Source organism: Colletotrichum costaricense (genome assembly GCF_030867565.1).
Source record: "Colletotrichum costaricense strain IMI 309622 chromosome Unknown Scaffold_2.1, whole genome shotgun sequence".
Classification (NCBI taxonomy): Eukaryota; Fungi; Ascomycota; class Sordariomycetes; order Glomerellales; family Glomerellaceae; genus Colletotrichum; species Colletotrichum costaricense.
The window spans coordinates 194082-219831 of record NW_026848231.1 but is presented as its reverse complement, the minus strand read 5'-3'; the positions used below and the strand labels follow the sequence as shown (position 1 = coordinate 219831).

The following is a 25750-nucleotide window of genomic DNA, read 5'->3' as shown; positions in this document are numbered from 1 at the left end:
TCGTCAGCCTCTTTTGGGCACTACTAGGTACCATGCACACAATATGCAGTGTGCGGAGACTGTTTCTGAGAGAGAAGCAAGGAACTGGTGGAAGCTGGGAGAGACATGTGCTGTTGGTAAGGTAGGTTGAGCTTCAGCTTCAGCTTCATAGCCGGGGCTTGCATATTAATTGCTATGGGCGACTGTGTGTGGTATATGTCAGGCAAGCCAGGGCATGCTTTGTTGAAGGTGTCAGGGATTCAGATGCCAACGTTGAAGCAAAGGCTGATACTTGGATGTAAGAAAGAATCAATCGTACCTAATCACCTAAGAAACTTGGCGGGGAGGCGGGCAGACGGCAAAAAGGCATCTTCAAGCAATAGAAGCAATTGGATGTTGTGGATGTCGTGGATGGCGCAGGGATGACCCTCTTGGGCGCTAACAGACTCTTGTGGCCGCGGCAATGGGCCGAACAAGGCGGCACGGCGCATATGGGGTATCTCAGTACTCAGTATGATGATGGCGGCGGTGGTGATGGTGGTGGTGTTGATGCATCATCATCTCGCAACCAGCCGGGAGACCATTTTTGACGTCGGCATCTGCATGTCACTACCGCCCACTGGCCCTGGTGACCCGTGAGTGTGCCAGGTCACTTGCGCCCATCATTTTGTCGCTTTGCATATGCAATGTCAAGGGGGAAAAAGAAACGAAAACACCATCTGCCATCGGTGCCATGGGCCGTGGATCCAACCATGGATGTATGTCTCTTACCTTGCTCTTTCTCTAGGCCTCAATTGTACCAATCGTCCATTGCCTCAACTAGGTCGCCTAGACTGAGACGTACGGCTTTAGGTACCAAGCAGATTACAATCCGAAAAGAGGAAGCTGCTTGCTTTTCATGGGTTTCCCGCCCGCCTTCTTGTCTCCTTGTCCTGGCCACGCTTCTCTGTCCGGGACATACGCAGTACTACTACGTATCTAAGTACCATTACAGGCAAGGCCCAGTATCTTTGCCATGTACTGTGTAAGGTGCTAAGGTAAGGGCCGGGCTGGCACAGGCAACAGGGCGCACCTCTCAATGGATGGCGGGCAGAAGTACTGCTGGGGGCTGTCCTGGATCGCGCCCACACCTGCGGCTCCACTACCGTAAGGTAAGGTACCCAACTGGGACGTGGACCAGGCCACTGAACGCCGCACGGGGAAACGACCCAGCATTTTCTCGAGGCACCTTCCATTACCAACGGCGGACGCAGCCTCCCAAAGGTACCTTACCATGGAAGGCACCAGACCAGGCTTAGGAGCACATCACAAGAACTACTTTTGCTCCAGCGGATTCCCGCACCAAATCCCTTGTACTCCTCATGTTTGGTCCTTAGGTACCTTGCCTAAGGTACCTTGCCTACCTAGGTAATCCCCCCTCCCCCTCAAGCAGTGGAACACGCACCCGCTGCCCTCACTGCCCTGCCGTTACCTACCTTACCTAACTGCAGTCTTCTGCTGTTGGCTCTTCGGCCTGCCAGACGCTTTCCTCCACCTTTTCGCCTGAGCCCGAACCCGAACGACGATCCCATCTTGGAACCGACTCGTCCCTCTTACTCCTGCAGTCTACGACCTTAGCCTGCCCAAGTAGCGTGTCTCCCCATTGAGCCTCTTTCGCTGTTGCGCATCTCAACTCCCACCTTCTCTCTCCTTTGACATCGCCATCCTCACCTCAACTCGTCGGACAGAAACGCCGACCTGCTGCCCCAGGAACCGATGCTCGCGATCCCGACCCTGTCAGCCCAGTCCTGTGTGCTGCTTCTGCTTCCACACTTCCAATCTCTTCTGCAACGGGCCCCCGCAGCCGCCGCCACGACCTCCTCACGCTGAGGGCACCGCCGGCGCTTCTTGACACCAAGACCCCGATTCGCCTTCCAGCCCGCCCTCTCCTATTCTCGATTCGACTCGACTTGCCGCGCCTTGCTTTCTCTCTCTCTGATTGCCGCCTGCCGTTCCGACTTTTACTATCGTCGCCTCGCCACGCCTCTCCAACGTGCTATCGCACCTCTACCTCCACCCTTTCTCCTCTCCTCTGTCACTGAGCCGCCGATCAAACGCTGCCAGTCATGAACTTCGATTCGGGCACTGCCTACGCAGAGTCGGATGCCGACGACGAATACGAGCGCAGTCTGGGGCCCAACTCGCCTGTCGCCGACGATGAAGGCTCGCCAATCGACTCCGAACTCCCCTCTTCCAACGAGCATACGCCCACGACCTACGGTCACCGTAGCAGCGCCGACCGCCTACCCGAGACCATCATTTCCGAGTGGACCGCCGACGAGTGCGCCGATTTCATCAGCACAATCGGTTTGGCGCAATATGCCGACAGCTTTGTTGGTGCGTATCCCTATTGGTCTTCTTGTTGTTCTATGCATTGTGACACCTGACTGATTGCGTCTTCAATTAGAAAACGAGATTGTCGGCGAAGCCTTGGTTGCCCTACAACACGATGACCTGAAGTCTATGGGTATTGCCAGTGTTGGCCATCGCCTCACTATCCTGAAGAGCGTTTATGATGTAAAGAAGGCCCAGGACATACCAATAGAGAGCGACCATTATGTGCCGTTATGTAGGTGACGCCGCATTTCTTTTGCAGAGACTATCCACTGACATGTGCTCTCCCAGCTGCCGATGCGGAGGCCCAGTACGCGACAGCAACCCTCAAGGATATTAAGCACTTGGTTGAGCAGCTCCGTCTACGAGACGAGAGAATGAGCATGGTAGAGAAGGACCTGCGTCGACTCTCCGAAGACTTCAGACGGCTGAGGGAGGATATGCTGCCTGCGTTGCGCTTGGCAAAGGATTCATCACAACCACTGCCCAACGTCTCCAACAACAGCAACCAGGGCTATGGCTACGAGACCGTATCGCCACCCGCTCCAACACCCTCTTCCACTCAGTCGATGAGCCTGCAACGGCAGTACTCTACCAAGAGAATCATGCTAGGAACGACGCCAAAGAACAACTCGCCGTCACACCTGCAAACAACGCACGAAAGGTCGATGGAGCAAACGCTGGATCCCTCAAATGCTGCGGAACGAGCCGTGTTATCTTCATCGCATCTGGCAGCTATGAATGGCTCAGCTACGGCTACATCTCCCGGCTATCCTTCCCCGAACATGCCCTCGCCGACCTCCCCTCCGACACTTGGCGGCGCGACCTTGGGCTCTCGATCCTATCGCTCCGACCGCTCCGAAGCCCCGACGCCTTCTACACGATCCACCTTTGCCGAAAACGACCATAGTTACAAAGGCCGGGAACAGCAAACGGCGCCGAAACGCGGACCAACCCCAGCCCCCGATACACCAAGCACGAGTAACGCATCTGTCGAGATCTTCAAGTCATTCCGAGTCAGTATGGACGATCCGTGCTACAAGGTGCTGCCCGCCGCCCTCAAAAAATACCAAATCAATGCACCCTGGGATCAGTACGCCCTGTATATTGTCTACGGCGATCAGGAGCGGTGCTTGGGGCTGGAGGAGAAACCTCTGATCCTATTCAAGCAGCTGGATAAGGAGGGCAAGAAACCAATGTTCATGTTACGAAAGACGAACAACGCACAAGTCGATGCGTCGTCAGAACAACCAGGGAGTGCCGGGCTGGGAGCCAGAGGCGCGACAACGGGCTATGATCCGCCTGGTGGTATCATTTAGGGGGTGATACCACTACTGATCATACTCGAAGCTTATCCTTCCTCGATTTGACTTCTTTCCCGTCCGATTATTTGAGTGGACACCAGCCGCGTGTAGGATGCGGGGCTGGGAGCTCGACAGGACCAGAGCATACCGGAGTTGGGGTTCACCTGCATAGCGCTGCGCGGAAGAGAGACGACTGACTGCTTTGGAATACTGTCACGGAAACAATGTGTGGGTTCGATTGGGCGGGGGTTTTCTCCACGGTGTTTCGTCTCGCAACTGTTCCTGGGCTGTCCAAACTCGAAACGTGGATCTGAGCAAATATTGTTTTTTTTTTGTGTACGAGCTCTCAAGCCTTGACCGGACGAGACATCGGGCCATCAAATGCCGTCATGGAGCACTTTTTTTGTTTTCTTCTCGAAGCCATCTGGAGTCTTGTGCTCTTGAAGATCTAGGGTCTATCCAACTGGGGCTTACGCTGGGTGTAAGCGGGGAGTAGAGCAAGGCGCTTGTTCGTCATGTTGTATTAGGACAGGGTGTGGTCTGATGAGACTTGGAGCGAACGTGTAACCAACACCTCAGGGAGTGGGTGGCAGGATATTTCTTGGGTTTGGGAGGGTGGCATCTGCTCTGTGCGACGCGAGAGGTCGCGGAAGCTATCAAAAAAAGGAGCTCTTTTTTATTCTTGACATCAATTTATTCACCACTTGATTCAGATCATATTGTTGCACGTGGCCACCGTGATTCACTCTTCTTTGTTTGCCCTCCCAGCGCAGAAACCGTTCAGTGGCCACTGTCTGTCTACCCGGGCCTTGGACTTGGTAGGTGAGGCAGTGTGTGTTGACCTGATACACTGATGAGGACCGCACGATGAAAAGGTCTTTGCATGTTTTGCTGGGCGTCGTCCTTTTTGCCAAGAGAAGTGACGCACATGGACGATCTCATCAAGGATCAAAGCTACGGAGTAGGGTATGTTGCTAGTGTACGGGAATTACACGCACTCGCGCGGCCGCGCCCTTCTAGAAGCACGGAGGATCCATCTCGCCTACCCCTCGGGTCCAGGATTTGTGAGGATGGGACGATTTCCGCGGTTTCCAAGGTCGGCCGAAGTCTGGTTCGGTGCCACGCTGTGTCGTAACTTCTGAATGAGAGGGAGTGATTTTTGGAAGGAATCGAGGTGGGACGGATGACGAGGCTGGATGCCGGATGAAGATGGATACGCGGTAGATGTGGGTGAGGCTGTTCGTGGGGGGGGTTTTTTCCCTTGGAGAATGGGAAGGGGATGGAGTATCCGTACTCCGTACTCTAGAAAGCTCACTTCCACCCCGTTCGTTGGCTCGTTCCTCCTTGGATCTGGCAACGCAAGCTGGTTTACCGGCACTGGTTTTTTTCCCTTGTGGTGGGACGGACGGGCGAGGTTTGGGGGTTGGATGGGAGAACCGGGATGTTGTGAATGTGGGTGGTATTCGGGTGAGGCGGAGGGCCGGGTTCTAGATGTCTCAGTCTGGTGGGGTGAGTGTTCTTTTGGCCTGTGGTGGGTTTTTGGTGTTCGTTTACACACTTTCTTACACGGCTCTTTTGCTCGTTTTTTTGTGTCATTTGGAGTCATCAGTTTTCGGGGCCAGTGATGATGGAGAATTCGGCACCTATGTGTGATGTTTGGGTCGGTCAGAAGCAGGGGAGTTGGATTTTTGTGTCGCGTCTTGATGAGGCGAGACGCCGGGGGGAAGAGAGAAGTTCGTGTGGATGAAATGGAAGGGTAGGATGAGCAAGAACACACTGAAAATCAATTCGATAGAGGGTAGAATGGTACGGAGTGATGAGCAGGTTTCCATTCATTTGGACCCTGGAGCTTTCTCGGACAATGCATCCGTACTGGCGTAGAAGAGGGGGAAGAAAGGGACCCTGTTTCCAATTCAATATATTGCCCTTTCTGGGACGACGGGATGTTGGGGGCGGTTTCGGCGAGGAGGTTCCGGTGTGACGCCGGGACGGAGCGGGGGTCGGTTGACGTTCTCCCCCCCGGCGACGATTTATTCGTTTATACTGATGTCACTGGCGGTTATCCCTTGCGCAAGTCAGCCCCGAAGCTCGGAGGGGAAAGAAGGGGGGTTGGAACGGTTTGTTTACCCTGGGATGTATAGGTGACATGTGTGTGTGGTGTGGCTTGTTTGCGGGCAATGGTGCGGGAGGCGACCTTACCACCTTATCTGGATACGAGGTTTTGGAGGGTGAAGAGGTTACAGGTGAGTCGAAGGGTGAAGGGGGTACGGTATCGTATACGTGAACAACAGACAAGCTTGCCCTAGTTTGACCTACCAGCTTTTCCCTCTCTATCCCTATCTCTCGTGACAAAAAGGTAGCTTTGGGCAGAGAATGAACCGGATTGACGGTAGTCCGAGGAAAGTTCACATAGCGTCTGAATACTTTGACATTTTTTTCTTTCTTGCTTGAGAACCAAGCTTGACCAGAGGGTGGGTTGGCTAGGCCGGGGGGTCTTACTGAGGCCGGCACGGTCGTCACAACGAGCCGCAGGTCCGTATGTAGGTCGGTACGGTGCCGTCCGCTTAGGCTGGGCTGTCGCGGATAGACGGGACGTTGATTCTCATCATGGTAAGCGGACAGGTTTTTTTTTTTAAGAAGCTTGGTTCAAGCTACCTCATAGTTCCGACCACGACGATTTTTTGGGTTCGGCTTCCGGGTGACTATCTCTCGCGCACAAAGACTTTTTCTTTTTGGACGCCGATACTTTTCTCTGGTCAACTCCCCACCCCACATGTTCGATTGATCTTCGCTTTTTGACGGGCGTTTGGTGTTTTGAAATGTGATTTTCTTGGTAGAATCGGGTCTGGGGAATGAGACGTCAAGTCGCAGGTTGAGTGGTTTCTGGGATGGGCAGGTACTTCTTTCTCACCAAAACTTGCTACCAAGGTGGAAAGTTTATGCTTTTGCTGCTCGCGAGTAAGGTGAGGTAAGTTGAGACTGAGATGTCCATATCAGCTCGCGAATCTGTCAAAAACTCGAATGATGAGCTGAATCGCGCGCATGAAGTTGGTTGAGAAGTGGACGTTATAAGTCTATAAGATCAGCATGAGATGTGCGTCCCCGATGTGACTCGTCTGATGAAGCCGGGTTTACGGATGGGATGGTTTAGTTGCCGACGTACTGGCTCACAGTCTTGGAGGGCCTGGTTTTGAACATTGATGAGTCGTTCAGCTTGGGATTTGTTGTTTCCTGTGTCTATATGTCGGATAGGTGCCGTCTCGTAACTGGGAGACCGGCGGGCGCCTTGCGATGTAGGGATCGCCGACAGGGCCGAATCTTCATGTCGAAGTCTGCGTGAGAGATTTCTCTCACCTGTCACCCATGAAAATTTCTGCCCGGCTCGCCGTTAAAGTATGCCTCCATTCCAAACTCCTTGTCACCCAGCGAAACACCCCCTTGCATTTCCATCACCGACTTTCCTGTTTGGGCGAGTTCGTCCACTCCATATATGGTCGGCTAGGTCCCCACCTACGTCGTCGAAACTCCACGGTTTTTCTCGGATTCTTCGACGCGATTAGGGCTCCTCTTCCGCGAGAGAGGTCCACAGCAATATAAATCCATTCACCGATCGACGACTCCATCAACAGATACAAGATGCCCGAATGGCTCAGTGGTAAAGCGTCTCACTAGTACCTTGTTCTTCCTCCAGATTTCACGATCTGGGGTTGATATGTGAACGCGATGAGAAGATCGGCGGTTCGATTCCGCCTTTGGGCAATCTGTTCTTCCTTTGCTACGTCTGCATCTTTTGCTTCATAGTAGTTGTTGTATTTTGCTGAATGGGAGGTATGAATATACATGTGGACACCTTTCAGCTCAAATTGGACGATTGTGGTTGCGTCCCTTGTTCGGGATAACCCGTGATACTAGCTACATGCACTCTGATAGGAACTGGAAGCATTCAAGCTATCCGTCGTCATCCTTGTCATCACTGTCTTAGTCTATTCACCAGCGCGAAGAAAAAGTGTGCTCATCCTGTTTTGAGAGAGGCATTGCAATTTGACCGACTCACTAGCATCCGGGACCAGTGAGATCAGTTCCACTATGGGAGGCAGCTTCCTGCCTGTTAGGGCTCCTCTACTGCCATGAGAAGTCTGCAATCTGCAGCAATTTTTTGGCCACAGACTACGCGCAAAAAGGGAAGTTTCATTCTTCATGTGGTCACCGGGAAGATTACGAGAAGGAAAGAGTACTTGCACTGACATCAGCTTACCTGGACAAATGCTCGAGGGGTGAGTTCCGCATTAACAATTGACACGCGAAGAGAAAGATCAAAATACTATTTAGACTAGCGGTGCATGAGGTACTGGTGCTGAAGGAGGCATGCACGATCCACATGATCAAGAGGCCGTCACTGAGAAAGAAAGAGCACCTCACTCAAACTACGAAGGAGCTGAGTTGAAGAAGGTGGCAACACACGTATTGAATGTTGGAAGGAGGATTCATCGAGGTGATTCTCCTCCCTTCCTTTTTGGTATTTACCTGAAGTTAACCAGCGTCGAGAGTTGCCACTTGCTCCCTCTCAACTTAACCCTGACGCTGCCTCTCACCTTCGCCCACACCAGTTGTCCGCCTTTTGTTTCTACAAAACAACACCACCAGTCTCCGTCTCTATCTCTTTTAGTTGTGCAACTCGATCTACTCAGGTCCGTGGCGTCTCCCGTCGATCGAGTTGTTCGAAGCGTTGTACGCGAGATACTTGTCCCGAACCTCTCTCGACGAACACTGACCGAACTTCCAAATATTGACCCCTCTTGAATGCAAGAGGACCTACTCTGACACATTGCCTGTTCTTGACGAACTTGTATTGACATTTTGTAAGCTCTCCTTCTATTTCGTTTCCCTGGAATTCCTCTGGAATTTCCTCTCGATCCATGCTGACAATTTGAACATTAGATGTCTCGCTGCCATATCGACTAGCCTTCTCACAAGTCACAATCAGGCAGAGCCACATCGAAGGATAGAATCTTCACACGATAAACCGAAGCGAAGCCTTACCTAGCATGAGCCAGCAAGATCAGGTCACCCCACTAGGTCGGCCAGGCGGCCTACAATATTCCTTCGGAACCAGTGACGCTGGTCATTCGCTCACATGGTGCCCTCCGGCCTTCTCTGGATCCCAGAATCAGCTGAATCATGCAGACTTTCCCCTTGAAAAGCGTCAAAGACTCAATGAGGTCCAGGTCAACGTTGAAGCGCATGGAGTCGCCAGGATCCGTCTGGGCGAGGACATGACATTCGACTTCACATCAAGGCAAAGAGAAGCAAAGAAGAAGCTTTCAGATGTCGAAGCTGAGCGAGATCATCTTTTACGGCGGCTTGATGAGACTAGAAAGGACCACGAGAAGATTCTTTCGAAAGTCAAATCTGAGAGAGACGCGTCTGTACGTGGTCACCGTGAAGCCACGACGACTTACGACAGGATTACTTCTGCCCTGGGAGTTGAGGTGAATGGACTTCAGCAAGAGCTAAAAGATACCAAAAAAGATCTTGAAAATGCCAAACAGGAACTGGAGAATGCGGAGGTAGAACTCGAACGGTCGTCCAACGCTTCCTTTGACTTGAGTAACGAATTGTCTCCTTTGATGAGGACCATCAGATATCTAAGGGGCGGCCATAAGGAGCAGCTCAACACTCTCGAAAAGGATCTTGAGGACTCTGAAGACAATTGTCAGGCTGCCTCGGACTCATTGAAGATGCGCGAGAGGGAACTGAAGGCTTGTCACGACCTTAATGCTCAGACAATCAAAGGACTTCGAGAAACCAACATGAAGTGCATGAGTGAGAATGTTACTCTGTAGACCAAGGTATCACGGCTTCAGGATGCCTTGAAGAAGCAGGGACAACCCGAAGTCATCGAACTATAGCGATATTCACTCGAAATTGGAATCGAACAGAGCAATATGAAGGCCTCCAGAGGGTTTGGGCTTCTTAGACAAAATGTACTTATACTTCTGGGGGCTCGTAGTTCACAGATGGATGGACCGAGGTCAGGGTCGGGCACAGATACGCATCGTATTTTCAAATACTATAATGAGGAGAGCCTTGTCCATATCTTGGCGCGACTTCATCTTCTAAGAGACGAAGGAACTGTAGGAGAATTTCGTGGAGAAGTGGTCATCATGCTAGAAAATCTTCATCATCAAGCAAAGGCGGAGTTGGTGAGTAAACACTGTGGGGCGATGGCATGCAGCTGTGTGTGAAGCTGCTTGCACCGGCAAGGTCACGATGGAGAAATATTTTGCTGAGCATCAACCTGTATTCTAGTTTACAGCATCAGTCTCACTCTTTTACCACATCAATCATTCGAAAAACTCCTTCCCTTGAGACAAATGACACGCCTCAACTGCCTCACAGGATGACCCGACCTAGATCTTCCAAGCTACAGTGTTCCCATGGCATCTTCAAGGCAGCCTGGCATATGAGACCATGGGAAACGTTTGCGAGCTTGGCTGAAATAGCCTCAGAGAAGAGTCAATACTTCTCAGAGGCCGCCCATCGATCATGCGCGAGTCGAACGCACGGCAAGGTCTCTTGGACCCAACCGAGCCTTGAGACCAAGTCCCCCCCCCCCCGCCTCCCCCCAACTTGGTGTCTCGCCGGCATTCAAGATTATGTGACAGAATGCCTCAATGTAACAGACCTAATAGCCATCAGGATAATCAAATGGGAAAAGATGAAAAGGGGATACGCTTTGCCGATACAATGGGGCAGATCACCCTCTCTCCATTACCCTACTAAAGGACTCGCCTCTACCGCGGGGGTTGCGAAGTGTTTGACTCCAAAGGGCGAGCGCTCTCAAACCTGGGGACCGCAGTGATTCAACTGGTGAGCGGATGGGCCAAAGCAAAGCCCGTTCTTAGAGCGGATTTGGGATTGAAACAACCTAAGCTAAAGGCCAACGTTCTGCATTCGACTGTTGAAGACGGGGGAATATCTTTTACCCAGGTTGCGTAGAGACGTGATGCTGCAATATGCGAACCAACTTTAGCCGATATAATTCAAACAAAGAGTTAGTGCACATGGCAATAGAACCCATTGAACAATCACTCGAAACATGCCAGGGAACGGAATGGGTATTAGAATTTGTCATGATTGCAAACGGCCATTCCTATCGCGGCCCTCATGAAAATCTTCCTATAGTACAAGCAAAACTTGGCAGGGAAAACCCCCATCCCGCCAAAGCCATCCATGACCGCAATGCATGCAAAGTTCCGTTGTCGTGGTGTGTGTGAGAGAGTTGTCTTGATATACAGTTTCCGAAGCGCAAAACGCAAAAATAAGATCTGCCCGAGGAGAAAGGGGGAAGAAGTAGGGGTTGGTTGGTGTGTGGTACAGTCGTTCAGCTTTTTTTGGTGCGCGTAGATCCGGATTTCTTTCGATAAGCTAGCCTCGGTTTTTCCTTTCCGGCTTCGCTTTTGCATTGTCTTTTCTTTGCCTTTCTTGATTCTGTGTTGTGTTCGAGAAAGTTTGGTGATTTTACAGAGCGGGCTTGGCCTCGGAGCGGTCGAGAGCGATGCCGACCTGCTCAGCCGTGCTGCCCTCCTTGCCCTCGCCAGCGGCCAAGAGCGCGTCGCCGCCCATCTCGCGCATGCGGTACTCGCGCTCCATGCCCTCGATCTGCTGGTCCTCGGCCCAGCAGGTGGCCAGGGGGACACCAATCATGAGGGCGGTGGCGCAGACGACCCAGACGGTGCGGGAGCCGTAGTACCACGTGTTCTGGACGGCGCTGACGCCAAAGTCGACCTTGTTGCTGATCCAGCCGCGGGTGGTCGGGGGCACAATGTCCTTGAGGGCGTATAGGCGCTCGGCGAAGGACTCGTCGCGGGGGTTGTAGTCGCTGTCCTCAGAGATCTCGGAGTCTTGGGTGGGTTTTGATCAGCTTGGGGGTTTCCTGTGACGTATGCGATAGGAGGGGGGAGCTTTGCGATAGTAGTAATCATCGAACGCTCATCCCCGTGCTTGATGCCTCAAAGGGTAACAAGTGATACATACCAGTGTCGGAGTAATCGGCGTCGTCGTCGATGGGGCCGGCCTGGCCGGACTGGAAGTGCTCGTCCTCGACCTCGGTAAGTTGAACCATTGTGGCTGTAGTTTAAGAGCGGCGCTCCTTTCTTTTCGGCTGTGTATCGGCTACGCGGTGCGCGTTCGCAATGATCTCGATGAGACGGTTGCGTAGGTAGCCCGGGGGCGTGTGAAGTCGAAGATTGAAGGCGACCGGGTAATCGACGTAGAATCCGAGCTTCTGGAGCTGTTGGAGGTTCGCGAGCAGTTGATGGCCGAAACGGAATGCTATTTTCCAACCAAAGATGAAGAGATGACGCTGGAGCTCGCAGGCGAATTCGTTGGCGAGGAAGTGACCGTGGTCGTCAAAAAGGGAAGAGGAGAAGTCGTTGTTGGGATGGAGTCGAACTTGGTGTTGAGCTAGGGGATGTTCAGCAACAGCTGGGCCAGAGATAGCAGTTGCTGGACCCATCATGAGAATTTTTGGTGGCTAGCGTGATTGGTCCTGGCCCGAGCGTTGGAAGCTCGGAAAAGGGTTCTGCCGAAGAATGACGTTGGCTTTTGAAGGGTGACGGAGTGCACAGACCACACAGCTGCTGCATCACCCCTTCCCTTCCATTTCTGTCTGCCATCATGGCTTTCGCCATGTGACTTCTTCAGGAACGAATACGTGCGAACGTGATAGGAGAGGAATATAGTAGCCGTCCGAGTAGATGGAATTGTTTTAAAACTCTTTTGAATCTTGGATCATCGTAAGAAGACTGGGAAGCAGGAAGGCTCATTTATGCCCCAGAAACATCCCCAGCACCCTGGCCATGAACAGTTGCGAACAGCCACGTTCGTACACGTTCAGTCATGTCTGAAGGCTTTCTTTGTACCTGAGTAAGGAGGAGGCATGATAATCATGTATGGGAATTGACCATCTAATTGCAACCTTCATGGCCGTCTGTCTGGAATGGGACGCAAGCAGGCAAGCTGATTGACGTTCCACTACATTGGAAACCCTTTCTCTTATTGGCACCCTTTTCAGGAAAGTAAAAGGTGTAAGTACACAAAGAGAGAACGAGATGATGAATCAAACTTCTTTTAAGGAACATGTGCACGCATTCCTCTTTCTCTCAAGTTGAAGAAATGGCCATGCAGGTGGGAAGCCAAAGAATCTTGAACAGGTTGAGGACTAGAGGAGTTTCTACATGCGCTGCTTGATGCTCTGAGGGACTCAATAACGGTCTTCTAGGCAGCGATGTCCGGAATTTCAAGGTATAGATACATGATGATTTCATGGAGAAGCCGCGAACCCTTCACGTCAATCTCCACAGCCTCAAAGATAATCATCTTCGCAGCTTTAGAACAATAGAGTACATCTCACTAGCGACCAATACTATACACGATTTTCAAAAGAAAGTTGAAATGCCTTGATCATAAATTCGTGATTCTATATGCCCAAATACTGATACATGGTATATCCGTCCAGAGAAATCCCCTCCTGACGCCGATAAATGTGAAAAGACATGCCATGCTAGCCCTGTAGGCCACCGGTACATGGCGGATGCTAACGAATGCTCGAACAATCCCTCCAAACGCCAAAAGAAGATGCCACCGACATCGGCAGAGTGAAGAAGGGGAGTTGATACCCCTCCGCACATCCTATGAGACTACAGTACTCCTTCAGAAATGCACACTCCTCTTCTTAGCGACCTTTCGCTTCTTCTCCTCTTCCTCAGACCGGTCCCGATGGAAGAAGTTGCTGACGCTGGCAGCCGGGTTCGCGTAAGGTCCCTGAAGCAGTCCCGACATGAGGTTCGGAAGCTTCCCACGGCCGGCCTGCTGCGACTGCGACTGCGACTGTTGCTGCTGTTGCGGCTGAGACGACGCACCACCACTCATCGTCGGCGGCGGCTGCGCAAATCGCACCTGCGGACGATACGCGCTGGTCCCCGGGGGTCCGTTATACGGTCCCGCGCTGTTGGGCCGCGGTGGCTGCGCCGGCGCCACGTGCCAAGAGCCCGGCGTGGTTCCGGGCGGCGGCTGATGGCGCGGTGGTAAATTCGGGTTCGACTGACTAGGCGGGACGCCATAGAGTCTGCGAAGTCGCTCCGTCTCGGCCTCGATCTCGGCCTCTTTGCGTCGGCGATCGGCTTCCTCCTTATCGAGCATCTTCTTGATGCGCTTCGCTTCCTCAGCGTCCCGTCGCTCGCGCTCGCGCGCCTGCCGCTCTTCCTGTGCTACCATGGCCTGTAGACGCTTGGTCTCGTTGTCAATCTCCCACTGTTGGCGAGCATTGGGCCTGGGAGGACCATTGTTCATGGATTGTGCAGGGGGCGAGGCGGGCTTGTTGCCGATGGCGCCGGACATGGCAGCCGCGGGCGGTGCCGGCGCCATGGACACCGGAGGTGGCTTGGAGTTCTTGCGCCGACCGGTCGTGGGGGGCGGCGTCGCCGTCAGGTTGAAGACGTTCTGTCTGGGGTTCAGGAACAGGTCGCGGAGAACCTCGGCGCCGAGTAGCAGGACAATGTCCAGTCCCTTGCGGTCTTCCACGTCCACACGCTGCAGGTTGGGCTCGTAGATGGTTACGGCGCTCTCATGCTTTGTGTCCTTGAACATGGCGACCGTGATATCAGGCTCTTTGCTCTTCTTGCCAGCGACGCTCTTGCCGACCATGTAGCACGTCATATCCTTGCTTAATCTGCCGTCTCGTTTCCAGCGGAACACGACCTTGGGGACGGTATCGCTAATAGGTGGATCATCAGAGGATCGATCGAGCAGGCTGGCACTCGGCGCGCGGAAGCTCTGCTCGGGCATCTCAAACTCCCAGCTGTCGGACTTGCCCCAGCTTCCGGATTTCATCTTGATGACGACCTGCGAGTCCGGGTTGTAGAGCTGCAGCGTGACCTGGTCGGGCAAGATGGGTTGTGGCGGGGCCGGGGTACCGTTTTGGACGCGGACCTCAGCGGCTGAGAGTGTCGGCTGGGTCCATTCCGGCTCGACAAGGACTTCGGCGTAGATGATCTGCTGGGAAGCGATGTCCGTGAGGGCAGCGGCGTACTTGTTACGGGCGACCGGGTTGGCGGGGTCAGCACGCTTGAGGACGTAATTTGGCACCGGGTCGGAGCCTTGGTGAGTGAAGTAGAGAATGGTGTTCTGAGGGTTATCGGAGGAGGGGCGGAAGTGGAAGGTGGGCAGGTTCTCGTCGAGCATGTTGGCGGCGGCCGATGGCTGTATTAGCGATCGACGGGCTCGCTCGAAGAAAGAAGTTCAAGTTAAATTTGTTGGGTGTTTTGGTGTTGAGGTAGAGAAGTGACGTTTCCTGCGCCGCTTGTAGGTGTTTGTTTCGGAGGAGGGGGAGGGGACACAGCGTTGATAAAAAGGGTCAGGCTGGCAAGGCAAGTGTGCTGGGCCTCAAGGGTGTGCGAGGTCAAGTGGGCTGAGTCTTGAATACGTCCGTCACCCGTCCGCCTTGGCTTTTTTTCTTATGTTGCGTGTTCTGGGATCCAAAGACAAGGGATAGGTCACTACTCCGTAGTATACCCAGTCCTATACGCAGACGTACGAATCTATCCGCGGGATCTAAGGTATGCAGTAAAGAGCCCCACTACCTTGCGTAGGGAAGCGAAAGACCCAAAAGGATTCTGTCGAAGAAGAGAGATGAAATGACAATAGAAGCTGTCGTAAGCTTGATCAGACGAGGTACAGGAAAGTCAAAATGATTGCAAGCCAAGTATGTACAAGAGCAGGGCACCCGGTTGTGGGAAAAGGTTGAGGCCTGGTTTGGCAAAAGTGACCGGTTCGTGTCGTGAAGAATAGAAGCGTGGAGTGGGAAAGAAGGTGTGGTACCGCACCGAACTTGCAGCAGGAGGGACTTGGGAGAAAGATGGAAGCCTGGCGCATGCACCCACTTAGAAGTCCCATTAGCTGAGAGCACCAACTAATACCTAGAGGCACGCATTGCATGGTGGCAGGTGCAGGTCACCGCAGCAGGAAAAGAATGTACTCCTGTACCTTTCGCAGTAGGTAGATACGTCAACAGCTGCCCCGCCAGCCCCTCGGATTGGACACAAGCCACGGGCTCAGTCCCCACATCAATCCCGCTCCGCCACACCACATTATTTCCCAGTCTCTAAACGCTCCAGGACGTTGACAAAAAACGTGCAAAGTCAGCCTGCCGATTCGTCAGCTCGCCAGGACGGGTACGTAGCGTGCGGCTGTGCAGGCGCTTTCCATTCCCACGCTCAAAGGCTTCAAGCGCATCCGAGGCCCGCAACGGTTTCTTTGCCATTGGAAACCGTGCCGTTTCCCTTCCGAAACGCGCGGCCAATGGTGGGAACCTGTCAAAAGGGTTCTCTCTTTGGGCTTCTTATTTTGGCAACTTTTTGCAGTGCAAACTTGACGGAGACGCGAGTGATTCGCCTGTTCGCTTATTTGATCGACGGGCTCTAATTCTCTCCCATTTTCCTTGCAGCTAAAGCAACGCCGGCTCTCGCTTACACGGTATAAGGTATGCCAGAGTCGGGCTGCGGCCCAAATGTGCTTCGTCAGCTTTGCTTCCCACTTGGGACTTGCTGTCTCAATTCGAGAGTGTAAGTCTGGCGAAGTGTGCCTTGGCGTCCCACAGAACTGCGATCTTTGTTGACTGTGCTCTTCTTGAGCGCATGGCGATTAAATACGTCTCAGACTTCGCACGATTGTCAACAAGGCGAGAGTGCATGTACAGCTCGAGAGAAAAAAAAACATCCGGGAGGCCTGCGTACCTGCACATGATTAGGAACGCAGCCACACACGATGGCGAAAAGGCCTCATCATCACCATGCCGGCCACCTCTTGGCTTTTTCCTTCCCCAGTAACTCACACATTCACTGCAACGCTGTGGGAAAACCCCCCAATCCACTGGAGAGATCTCTTCCCCATCGACTTACCAAGTACGCGACCGTGTTATACGCAGGGATATATCAAAGTCGCACACTTATCCTCCACCAAAAGGCTTGCGGCTAGGTTTGGCGAACGCGTTCACCCGCCTATGCAACGGGGACGGGGTGCCTGACGATCTCAAAGTCTGGCGAAAAGAGTGTCTCCGCCCCATCCAAACCCTTTCCCAGAGAATCGACCTCTTGACGTCCTCACTTCTATGGGTGCTCCTCACGTATCAATAAACAGGTCAACAATATTAACAAGTCGTATGCATTGTTTTACTTTTGGATTACATCCTACCTCCCACTACCCACCACTCACTTTACTACAACATACACCATCATCACCTTCCACATGTCTTGGCACTCCAGCCTCAACACTCCCCCAACAGCCACCCACATCTCTCCTTCAAAACATATCTGTACAATGGGGGAAAGAAAGAACACGCGCTATGTGAAAGATGTCTAACTCCGCAGAGCCACCCAAGCGCCAGGCTTGAAGAAGGAAGCATTTGCAGAAGTCGTATGGGTACATATTGTTCGGTTGTGTTTGTGTGTGTGAAAAAGTATTGTTTGTACAAAGCGATCGCCTCTCGGCTCCCGTCTCTTTCTCGCTCTCTCTCTTTGTGTCAAAGCGTGTATATGTGATATGACCTTTGGTATTACAACCCGCTCCCAGCCTCCCACTGCCCTTCCTCCCTTCCACCTCGTTCGAATCCTGTTAATCCGCGCCATGCTTGGGTATGAAAACAAAGAAAAGTTGCCTCTTGTGTGTGTTGTGTCCGGGTCACGTCTGTTGGGCGAAGCTACTACGCATTCGGCCCCAAATCAGGCCGCCGGGGTACCTCCCCGTCCGGCATCATCATGGTAAACTGGGGTTCAGGCGGCATGCCGTTTTGGCCTGTCCCGGCCGGTAGACCCGGCACGGGCGGGATGTCTTCGTCCGTCTCCGGCCTGGCTTGTGCTCTTTTGACGCGGCCGGTCTGTTGGTTGACCCAGCTGTCGACCGTCCTGAACCTCGCTGGAAGGTCCTCGCTGGCCTCTGTGTATACTGTTTCACGGTTCGTCTTGCTCATCCATGAGAAGCGACCGACGCCGTTCTGACTGGCTCTTAGTGACTGTGACACTGGGGGAGGCGGCTGGAGCACCATGCCAGGCATTCCGGGTACAATAATGTCACCATCACCGAAGCCAGAAGAGATGGACGAAAGCTCGCTGGCCCGATTGACTTGACGCCTAGCAGGGTCATAGGCATCCGAGGGCTGGCGGGCGAGCTCAGACTGGTTAAAGTACGCACCGGCGCCCACGCCTGACCTTAATGTCAGGTTGGGATCTGTCGGGCTGCCGTACTGTCCGATAATGTGAGTAAGGGACCCACTAGGCGCGTGGCTGATGTATGTCCCGGTTTGGCTGTCATACGTGCCGACTTGGCTCGTGTAAGCGCTCTGTTGATTGCTGAACGGGTTTTGTTGACTGTTGTATGTGCCTTGCCCACTGACATTGTTCATCCTCATGGGGATGGTGCCTGTAGGACTCTGGTGAATGGGGCTGCCGTGATTATCAGCTGGCGACATTGTGTAGTTGGCAGGATATGTGCCGTTGGTAACGTAGGGAGCGGGTTTGCCGTCGGGGCCATAGAACCCCGTGTCCAGGCGTAGTGTTCCTCGCTGTCCCTTCTCGTACTGAGGTGGTTCGCTTCGTCGTCCATCGAGGTTTTCCCATCCGCTAGATCCCTTGAAGAAGGGAATCTTTGAGCCAATGCCACCTGGCCTGTCGCCTTGGTAGCCAGACTCCCTTTCCCTTCTCATACGCCCCGCCCTCTTCATTGTCCTCCACACAATCCACACAAGGAATGACGCGAAAATGAATGATCCTGCATCATGTCAGTTTCTGTGAGGGTATATTCCAGTCTCTGATGCTTACCTATTGAGCCAACAGCAATGAGGGCATGCTCTGTCTCGGGGTTCATTCTTGGCGGTCTGCCATCATCCTTGCTGGAACCACCACTGGCCAAGCCTGGCAACGCTGAAATGGTCTCGGCTGGAAGTACCGCTGAGGCGAGAGTGGCTGTGATGGTAGGCGTTGAGTGCTTCTCTCCATCGATACCCTTCCTCGGGGCTGAGGGATCAACCGATGGCAAAGGGGGCAGGGCAAGGGGCCCACTGGGCGCGATGACTGCAGGCGGGACTGTAGGAGTGGGAGTAATTACTGGAGGAGGCGGTGGTGACGGAGTGAACTTGGGCTTCTTGGGCTGTTCTATATCAGTCATGTTCAACGATACTTCCTGAACTCATATAACTCACCGAATCCGGTTGCTTCATGGTTGAGATGAGGGTGACGGTTCGAGGAGGCGCCGTAACAGTCATGGTAGCTGGCGGCGCTGCTGGGGGTTCGGGTTCAGGCGGAGGTGGTGGTGGTGGGTCAGGCTCAGCCGGAGCGAGAACTGGTGGTGGTGCGGGCTCTTCAGGTGGTGGTGGCGGCGGGGTGGGAGGACGCTCTGGTGCCTCGACGGGAATCTCGGGGTGAGCGATGAAAGTCTCTTGAGGTTGTGCGTAAGTCTCCTGAGGTTGTTCGACATAGACTGGAACCTGTACAGCTGGGGGTTTCGATGTAGCAGCGGGTGTCGTTCTCACGGGGGTCGGTTGCACAGCCGGTGCGGCAACGACCGCCGGAGGAGGACGAATCGATGCGGGCGGCGGACGGAGGGTTGCCAAAGGCAACTTTCCTGATGCCACATTGTTGGACGGCTTCACAGCTTTTGGGGTGTCCGGGCTTGAAGGAGGCTGTTGTTGTTGTTGGGGAGGAGGGTTCTTGAGCTGATTTTTCCGCGCCTTATCGTCGCTGTCGCTGTCTGAGCGACGGTCTACTGCCGAATCCGCATACCTGCGTCCAGCATTGATGGCCCGTTTCCATACGCCTCCTGCGGCGTTCCTCACTTGGTTGGCGTACTCATCGTCAGACTCGGCATCGCGATCCCAAAGCAAAGGCGGTACGGCGATGTTGGCGGGTGGTGCACGTCTCTTGGAGGGCTTCTGGGCCCGTGGCACTGCGTGAGGAGCCATTCCCTCCTCTCCTGTCATCCTATCCTATCCTATCCGTTCCGGACCGATGATAGTCGCCAAGGTTTTCCTCTTGTCAATCACTTCCGACCATGGCCCTTGGTTGATACTATTCGAGATCGAGTTGTAACCGGCTGAATCGGTGTTGGAAGGATACTCGATCGGTTTGCGAAGAGCGGATGAGAGAAGGCAGAAGAATACAAACACACGAATGAATAGACGTCAGTGCCAGCAAAGGGGTCTAAAGAAAAGAATTGAAATGAAAAATAAGGCCGGCCTTGGTATGGAAGAATGGAAAAAAGTGGTGAACACCAAACAACTGGCGGAGATGTCAGGCACTAGAGGGAGAAGAGGGAGAAGGGAGGGAAGAAGAGAAGCCAGCCGAGCGAGAGGCGACAGTATGTATCAGATTGGGTCGATCATCTATCCATCATTCGCGGGGAGACCCATGCTGCATGACAGATGCACCCCCCGAGATGCTTCAGGGATAGATCCAGACACCCACGACACCCCATGCGGGCACCAGCACTGACTAGGACTGGCGCAGGAACTGGCACGCGAAAGCCGATGGGTGCGGCGCACTAGTGGGTGGTCCGTGGATCGAGCTGTCGTCGAGTATGTCAGCGGTCAGTCGCGCGGGTTTGACTTTTTTGTCATGCCAGTGCCACAGGGACAGACAAGACGACTTCAGACTCTTGTTAGGCTAGCACTACAAGGTGGTAGTAGAACGTCAGGCCGGCAGAATTGGTCATGGCCGCAGGTCTTATTGCGTACGTTGGCTGTGTATATTGGTGATGCTATCTTCTTCGTCCCTTTCTCTGAATATCCGAACGTCAAGCACAGGCGTTCTGCTTGGACTGACGTGCAGGGCCGAACACGATTGCGTCGCATCAGCAGCATCAGTGGCATCAGCAACAGGTTCCAGCCACCGCCGACTTTCCGAGTACAGACCACCTTGGACAAGTACCCGTACAGAGCAGAAGATTCGCATCGAGAGTCTGTCCAAAGACAGGTGCGGCAACCCGGCGAGGGCGAACGAGGTCGAGGAAGGTCCACCCCTCTACTACTCGTAGGCTCCCAGCGTACGGCTACGCAGAACGGAGCATGGTCTGGTCTCTTCTTCCCGTATCCATTCCCCTGGCGTCTGGTCCGTACGAATGCCCCGTACTGTACACCAGACTCAGACACAGACCTGGTGGCCAGTCCAGTATCCATTCGTGTGCCTCTATACAACGTAGACAACAGGGACCCTGGCCGGCACAGACACGCAAGGCATGGATGGTGGAAGGTGTCTGGAATGGACTGTTCGCCCATCGAGTCGATCCAGTGGGCAGAGAGAGCAGACGAGATGCGCCGAAGCTTGTTAGGTGTCAATCATTGCCAGAGCAGGCCATTGATGCTCCGGCGGTAGGAGAAGTTGGGTCGGAGGGGGTTGAAGCCTGAAGGAGACCACGGACGCTCTTCCAGGGGACGGTAGGAGAAGTCTAGAGACGAGACTTGAGATGGGGGGAGAGGGACCAGCTTCTTCATCGGTACGTCTCGTCGTCTCTGCTTCATCCTCAAGAGCTGTGGGTAATAAACTGGCCGTCGGCGAACGAGAGTCGAGAGAAGTTGGTCAAGGTGTGGGCATCAAGGGGAGAGAAGAACAGGGATGACACACACCTACAGTAGTGTCTGCAGCATGACCGTGGTGAAGATCGTAGCCGGGGTCTAGTGAACGGCATCCAAGTTGGTACTGTACGATACGGCGCATGTACTGTGAGCCTGTGAGGTGCGTGTGAGGTGTTGTAGACGTGAGACAGCTGTAGAAAGGTCAACCAGCCCGCTGTCGAAGCTGTAGTTTCGAAGAGCCGAATTGGGACGGTACTGGAATGTCGAGTCGCTACCATCCCACGGCGAGACACATGCGGGGGATCTGTTAGCGCGAGACGTATCCTCCGGTCGGGACCCGGCATTTGAGGGGTCTATTGGGACCTTTGGGGGGGCCCTTGGGGAGCAAGGGGGGGAGGACTCAAGGAGGAGGGGGACAACAGAGCGCGCTGAAGGTCTGCAAGTTCTACGAAAATCTGCGACGACACTTGCAGGGGACCATGCGTCTCAGCGTGGGAAAGAGCGGGTTTCAGGACAAGGGAGGGCCCGGTGCGGACCGGGAAAGCCTTCAGGGAGTCTTTCTCCCGAGTTCCCCCCCCCTTCTCTAGACTCTTCCCCTTCCCTTCTTCCCCGTTTTTGATCCAAGGCTGGGCAAGACTACCTACCTTGGGTATGAGCTAGGCTAGTCGAACCTTTCAGGCCTAGCCCCTCTCACTGGGTCACTCAATCAAGATGGTGGCTGGCACTGGCTCGCGGGAGAGTGCCCGACGCACTGATGTGTAACATCCAAACGGCGCTGAAGCGGGATGGATCATTTTCATTCAATGACGGATGCCAGAATTTGCTTAGCCCACCGCGCCGGCCGACGAATGACAGCCTCTAGAGCGGGGATTTCGAACCAAAGCCAACGGGCGACGGGCTTTGATTCTTCGAGCCCGGATTCCTCGCACTGCGCTGGTTGATCTATACGCCGCTGTTTTGGCGTCCTCCGGGCTCCGAGTCTAGAAGTACTGTATGACCATGCAATCTTGTATCCACATTCCACACACCAACGTCCCAGGAAAGCCCACTTACACTCGAGCTGACCAGGGCTCTCGGGGAGGATCACTGGTGAGGCCGGCCGGCGATGAGGATGTATAGGAAGAGACAGAGGCAGAGGCGGAACGGAGTACGGACAAACACCACCTTGTTGTTGTCGTTCCAGCATCATCATCATCAACACCCTTTCCTGGCCCAGGAAAGGAGTTCAGGAGCTCGAACTGAAAGTCTGAAATGGCCGTTGTTGCCGAATTTGCCGCCTTGCCGAAAGCTGGGTTCGACAGTTTGCATCATCGTCAAAAAGTCACGTTTGAAATACTTTACCTAATTCCCTCAGCCCCTTCTTGAACCTATTCCCCTTCCCTCCCCTTTCAGAGAAGAGTGACGGAAGTCTACTGACCAAGAACCCTGTCCTCTGGAAAACCCTGAGACTCGGCCGTTGAACCGCGCGATCATCATCCGGAAGTGGCGGTCACCTCGCACAAGCTTCGCCCAGGATCATCGATGAGGCTCTACCTACCTACTTCGTGCCGTTGGTTCATGCTCTGCCTACCTGACCTAGCTGCATGGAAGAAAGGGACGCGAAAATGCCCCCAATAGTTAGCTCTACTACTGCTATATCAGCTTGGGCCCCCTCCCCTTGTCGTTCCCTCGCCTGCCAGATCTGGCTAACGGAAACGCATTTCTCTGGGCAAAACGCCCAGCGAACTAGTCTCGGCTTCTTTACCAATGAAAATCTGTAAGGGGGTGGAATAAACGAAAAAGCTATTGAACAAAAGCCAACTCTTTTCCAGGAACCAAAGAGCCTCATAAAACTATCCTATTGATAATTTCCCAACCCCGCTTCAATTTGTTGCTTTCAACATTCCTCCTCTCCCCTCCCCGTGAGGCTAATTCTCTACGAGTCAATTAACTACCTGCGTAAGGTTGCCCGCTCGCCTCGTTCCGTTCGTTCGTGCTGCCCCTGGGCAACAAGAGTAAGGTAATCAACTAGCGTGCAACTCTGTTAGTGACTCGTCGCTCTTTTTCTGCCCCAATTCAATATTTGCTCCAAGCCGGGCACTTTGCTATTGGCCCCGGAGCCATGCTATAGCCTCATCTCACGGCCGCACGGCCGAACCCTCGAAACCTGAACTTCCCTTCCCCTCGTCACACACGCACACCTACACACCTACACACCATCACACACCTCTTTACATCCCGTCGTGCTGCGCCTTTTTTTGCCGTGACGAGCCGGTTCCCACCTGTCTCCAGGACCCCTCGTTGCCCCGTGTTTGGCTGCTTTTTCGCCTCAAAAGTCTTTTCATCTCAACCTTTTTTGCCTCTGTCTCTTTCTTTCGTTACTTCGTACCTTGCCAACGCGCCCAAAACCTGCAACAACCTTCGCAAGACTTGTCACAGAAAAATCCAACAGGGCAATTAAGCTCCCATCTTGGCATCTGGAAACTTGTCGACCGGGGGGGGGGGGGCGGATCTGAGCCAAAAAACCACACCTCCTCCGTCTGCCTTTTACCTCGCTGAGCCTGCTGATTGGATCTTGACGAGGAGGGAGGAAGGGTAACGAAAAGAAGCTTGATCGTGCTGGTTTCTTAGCCTTCATTAGCCGCTGGTCATTTTCGAAGATGAAGGTTCCGCTCCACGCGAGCTTCTCGGCTTGTATCAAAAGAGGCTTCTCTTCTCCTCACCCATAAACTACGTATTCCAAGAATACAAAAAGCTAGCTCGCGTGACTCTACTACAAAGAGGTTGTACGATGTTCCCGAGGCGCTTGAGCCTCATAATTCGTATACCTGAAAAAGATGGCACCACTCGCCAGAAAGGCCTACGCCGCATGCATACGAGAAGCCCAAGGCGGAGGCTTGGCAGAGATCTAATCATATTATCTAACAACCGTGCTCTGCCTCACAAGTCCAAAGCTGCGGGAAACCTTCTTCAACCAAGGCTACCAAGGCTCTCAAGGCTTCCCTCACAATAAATTGAAATTAATATACGCGGACTCTTTGCCCAGAGAATCTGTTGAAGAATCCAAACAGATTTCGTTCCTGGGTAGTGAGAAGGCATGCCATAGTTACTGGGATCAACGTTCGCTTGACAAATCCTCCGCGGCTTGGCTACCACGATGTCTCGCCTGCCAAGCTTCACGATCTTCTTACCAAGAGCTCGGGTGTGCAGCCGCCGCGCCTTGCGATGGATGCATGGATGGCACCCACCCAAGGCTCTCAGCTTGGCTTCCTTCTCTCTTCCCCTCTCCACCCTCTGTCTCTTATCACACTGGCACAATGCTAGATTGGCGAGGGAAGTGTGGCATGTATGTTGCGAGGCTACGTACTGCTCAACCTACCGGCCGTTTCGACCCTATTCGTTTGGAGGTCGATGATGATGATGATGGGGCCCATTGACCTTTCAACTTGACGAGCTAGCTTCGCTACACCATCGACGGAACGAAAGTGGACTGCAAGATATGAGTCGAGAGTCCTCGGTCGACTCAGTCGACACCTTTCGATGGTGCGAGTTTCTTGTGGTCCATCCTCAATGGGCGCCCTCTTTTTTCCCACATCTGCCGGCATAACGCAGCGGGTTCAGCTCGCTGCCGCCGCACTGGGTCCATGTCATGCGCTTGAGCGCCTATCAGATTGGATTGATGGAAGCAAGCTGAAGTGTGAGGGAGCTTTCGCGTCATGACGCTGTCCGACGGACATTGTTCGTGATCAAACGATGAGGGGGCCCGCGGTTTGCGTAAGCTCGCGAGGATGAGACGGCACGCAAGCGAACACTCGCGGTGTGAGGAATTGCATGATGTTGGAAACCGTGGGGTTTTGGCAGCCGCACCACGACTGCATCCACAGCCTTGCCGCCCGTATCAAAATCCGATCACGGTTTTTGTGTCAAACCAGGCGGCTGCTGGTGCAATGGTGGTGCTCCGTCTGCGAGGCCTCTGGATTCGAGTTCCTCTCAGTCTCGGCTCTCTGGAGGTCTTGGCCCACATTCTCCTGTGTGAGCTTCTAAGTCAGACACGAACCCTGTTTCATCTTGGCCGTCGGCTTCAGTATCCACCACAAGGCACAGTGGCCAACCCCATCCCATCCCATACCATCCCATCGGCGCCTCCTCTTTTTATCTTCCCTCTTCACCTGCTGTTGGCGGGTTGGGTTTGCGGCGTTTCAGCATCTCGGGCCCGGGCATCGAGAGGGAGAGAGAGAAGATGTGCTGTGCCGAAATGGACACCCCGTTTCGTTTCCGCGCGCGCGCAATCACAAAACTGCCGACACACTAGCTTCCTACCCGCTCGATCCTATTTCCTCCCCGTCCCCTCCCCTTCCCCTCCCCTTCCCCCAAGGCTGCGGTTCGTACAGAGTGTGCTTGGCTCAGAGGCAGCAAAGGAAACTTTTCCTAATCTGCACATGTTGCCGATGAGCCGCTTGGGGACCCTTCTTCTCCTCGGCCATCAGCTTCGAGC

General features: G+C 53.7%; 7 protein-coding genes across 7 annotated transcripts; 3 read left to right on the top strand and 4 right to left on the bottom strand.

Moving 5' to 3' along the window:
* Window positions 1-2084: 2084 nt before the first annotated feature.
* On the top strand, window positions 2085-3671 carry CCOS01_01682 (SAM domain-containing protein; the record flags this gene model as incomplete). The annotated part of the gene is made up of 3 exons (XM_060449875.1): window positions 2085-2355; window positions 2426-2587; window positions 2644-3671. The coding sequence occupies 3 exons, from the start codon at window positions 2085-2087 to the stop codon at window positions 3669-3671; spliced, it is 1461 nt and encodes a 486-aa protein (XP_060318525.1).
* A 5030-nt stretch (window positions 3672-8701) lies between these two features.
* On the top strand, window positions 8702-9499 carry CCOS01_01681 (uncharacterized protein; the record flags this gene model as incomplete). Its single annotated transcript, XM_060449874.1, has 1 exon — window positions 8702-9499. One exon carries the CDS (start codon window positions 8702-8704, stop codon window positions 9497-9499), a length of 798 nt encoding a protein of 265 aa, XP_060318524.1.
* Window positions 9500-11177: 1678 nt separating this feature from the next.
* On the bottom strand, window positions 11178-12174 carry CCOS01_01680 (uncharacterized protein; the record flags this gene model as incomplete). Its single annotated transcript, XM_060449873.1, has 3 exons — window positions 11178-11560; window positions 11694-11757; window positions 11836-12174. 3 exons carry the CDS (start codon window positions 12172-12174, stop codon window positions 11178-11180), a joined length of 786 nt encoding a protein of 261 aa, XP_060318523.1.
* Window positions 12175-13370: 1196 nt separating this feature from the next.
* CCOS01_01679 (uncharacterized protein) lies at window positions 13371-14900 on the bottom strand (the record flags this gene model as incomplete). Its single annotated transcript, XM_060449872.1, has 1 exon — window positions 13371-14900. One exon carries the CDS (start codon window positions 14898-14900, stop codon window positions 13371-13373), a length of 1530 nt encoding a protein of 509 aa, XP_060318522.1.
* A 2515-nt stretch (window positions 14901-17415) lies between these two features.
* CCOS01_01678 (uncharacterized protein) lies at window positions 17416-19686 on the bottom strand (the record flags this gene model as incomplete). Its single annotated transcript, XM_060449871.1, has 3 exons — window positions 17416-18479; window positions 18530-18857; window positions 18910-19686. The coding sequence occupies 3 exons, from the start codon at window positions 19684-19686 to the stop codon at window positions 17416-17418; spliced, it is 2169 nt and encodes a 722-aa protein (XP_060318521.1).
* Window positions 19687-20415: 729 nt separating this feature from the next.
* CCOS01_01677 (uncharacterized protein) lies at window positions 20416-20738 on the top strand (the record flags this gene model as incomplete). The annotated part of the gene is made up of 2 exons (XM_060449870.1): window positions 20416-20435; window positions 20534-20738. The coding sequence occupies 2 exons, from the start codon at window positions 20416-20418 to the stop codon at window positions 20736-20738; spliced, it is 225 nt and encodes a 74-aa protein (XP_060318520.1).
* A 486-nt stretch (window positions 20739-21224) lies between these two features.
* Window positions 21225-21389, bottom strand: CCOS01_01676 (uncharacterized protein; the record flags this gene model as incomplete). The annotated part of the gene is made up of 1 exon (XM_060449869.1): window positions 21225-21389. One exon carries the CDS (start codon window positions 21387-21389, stop codon window positions 21225-21227), a length of 165 nt encoding a protein of 54 aa, XP_060318519.1.
* Window positions 21390-25750: the final 4361 nt, after the last annotated feature.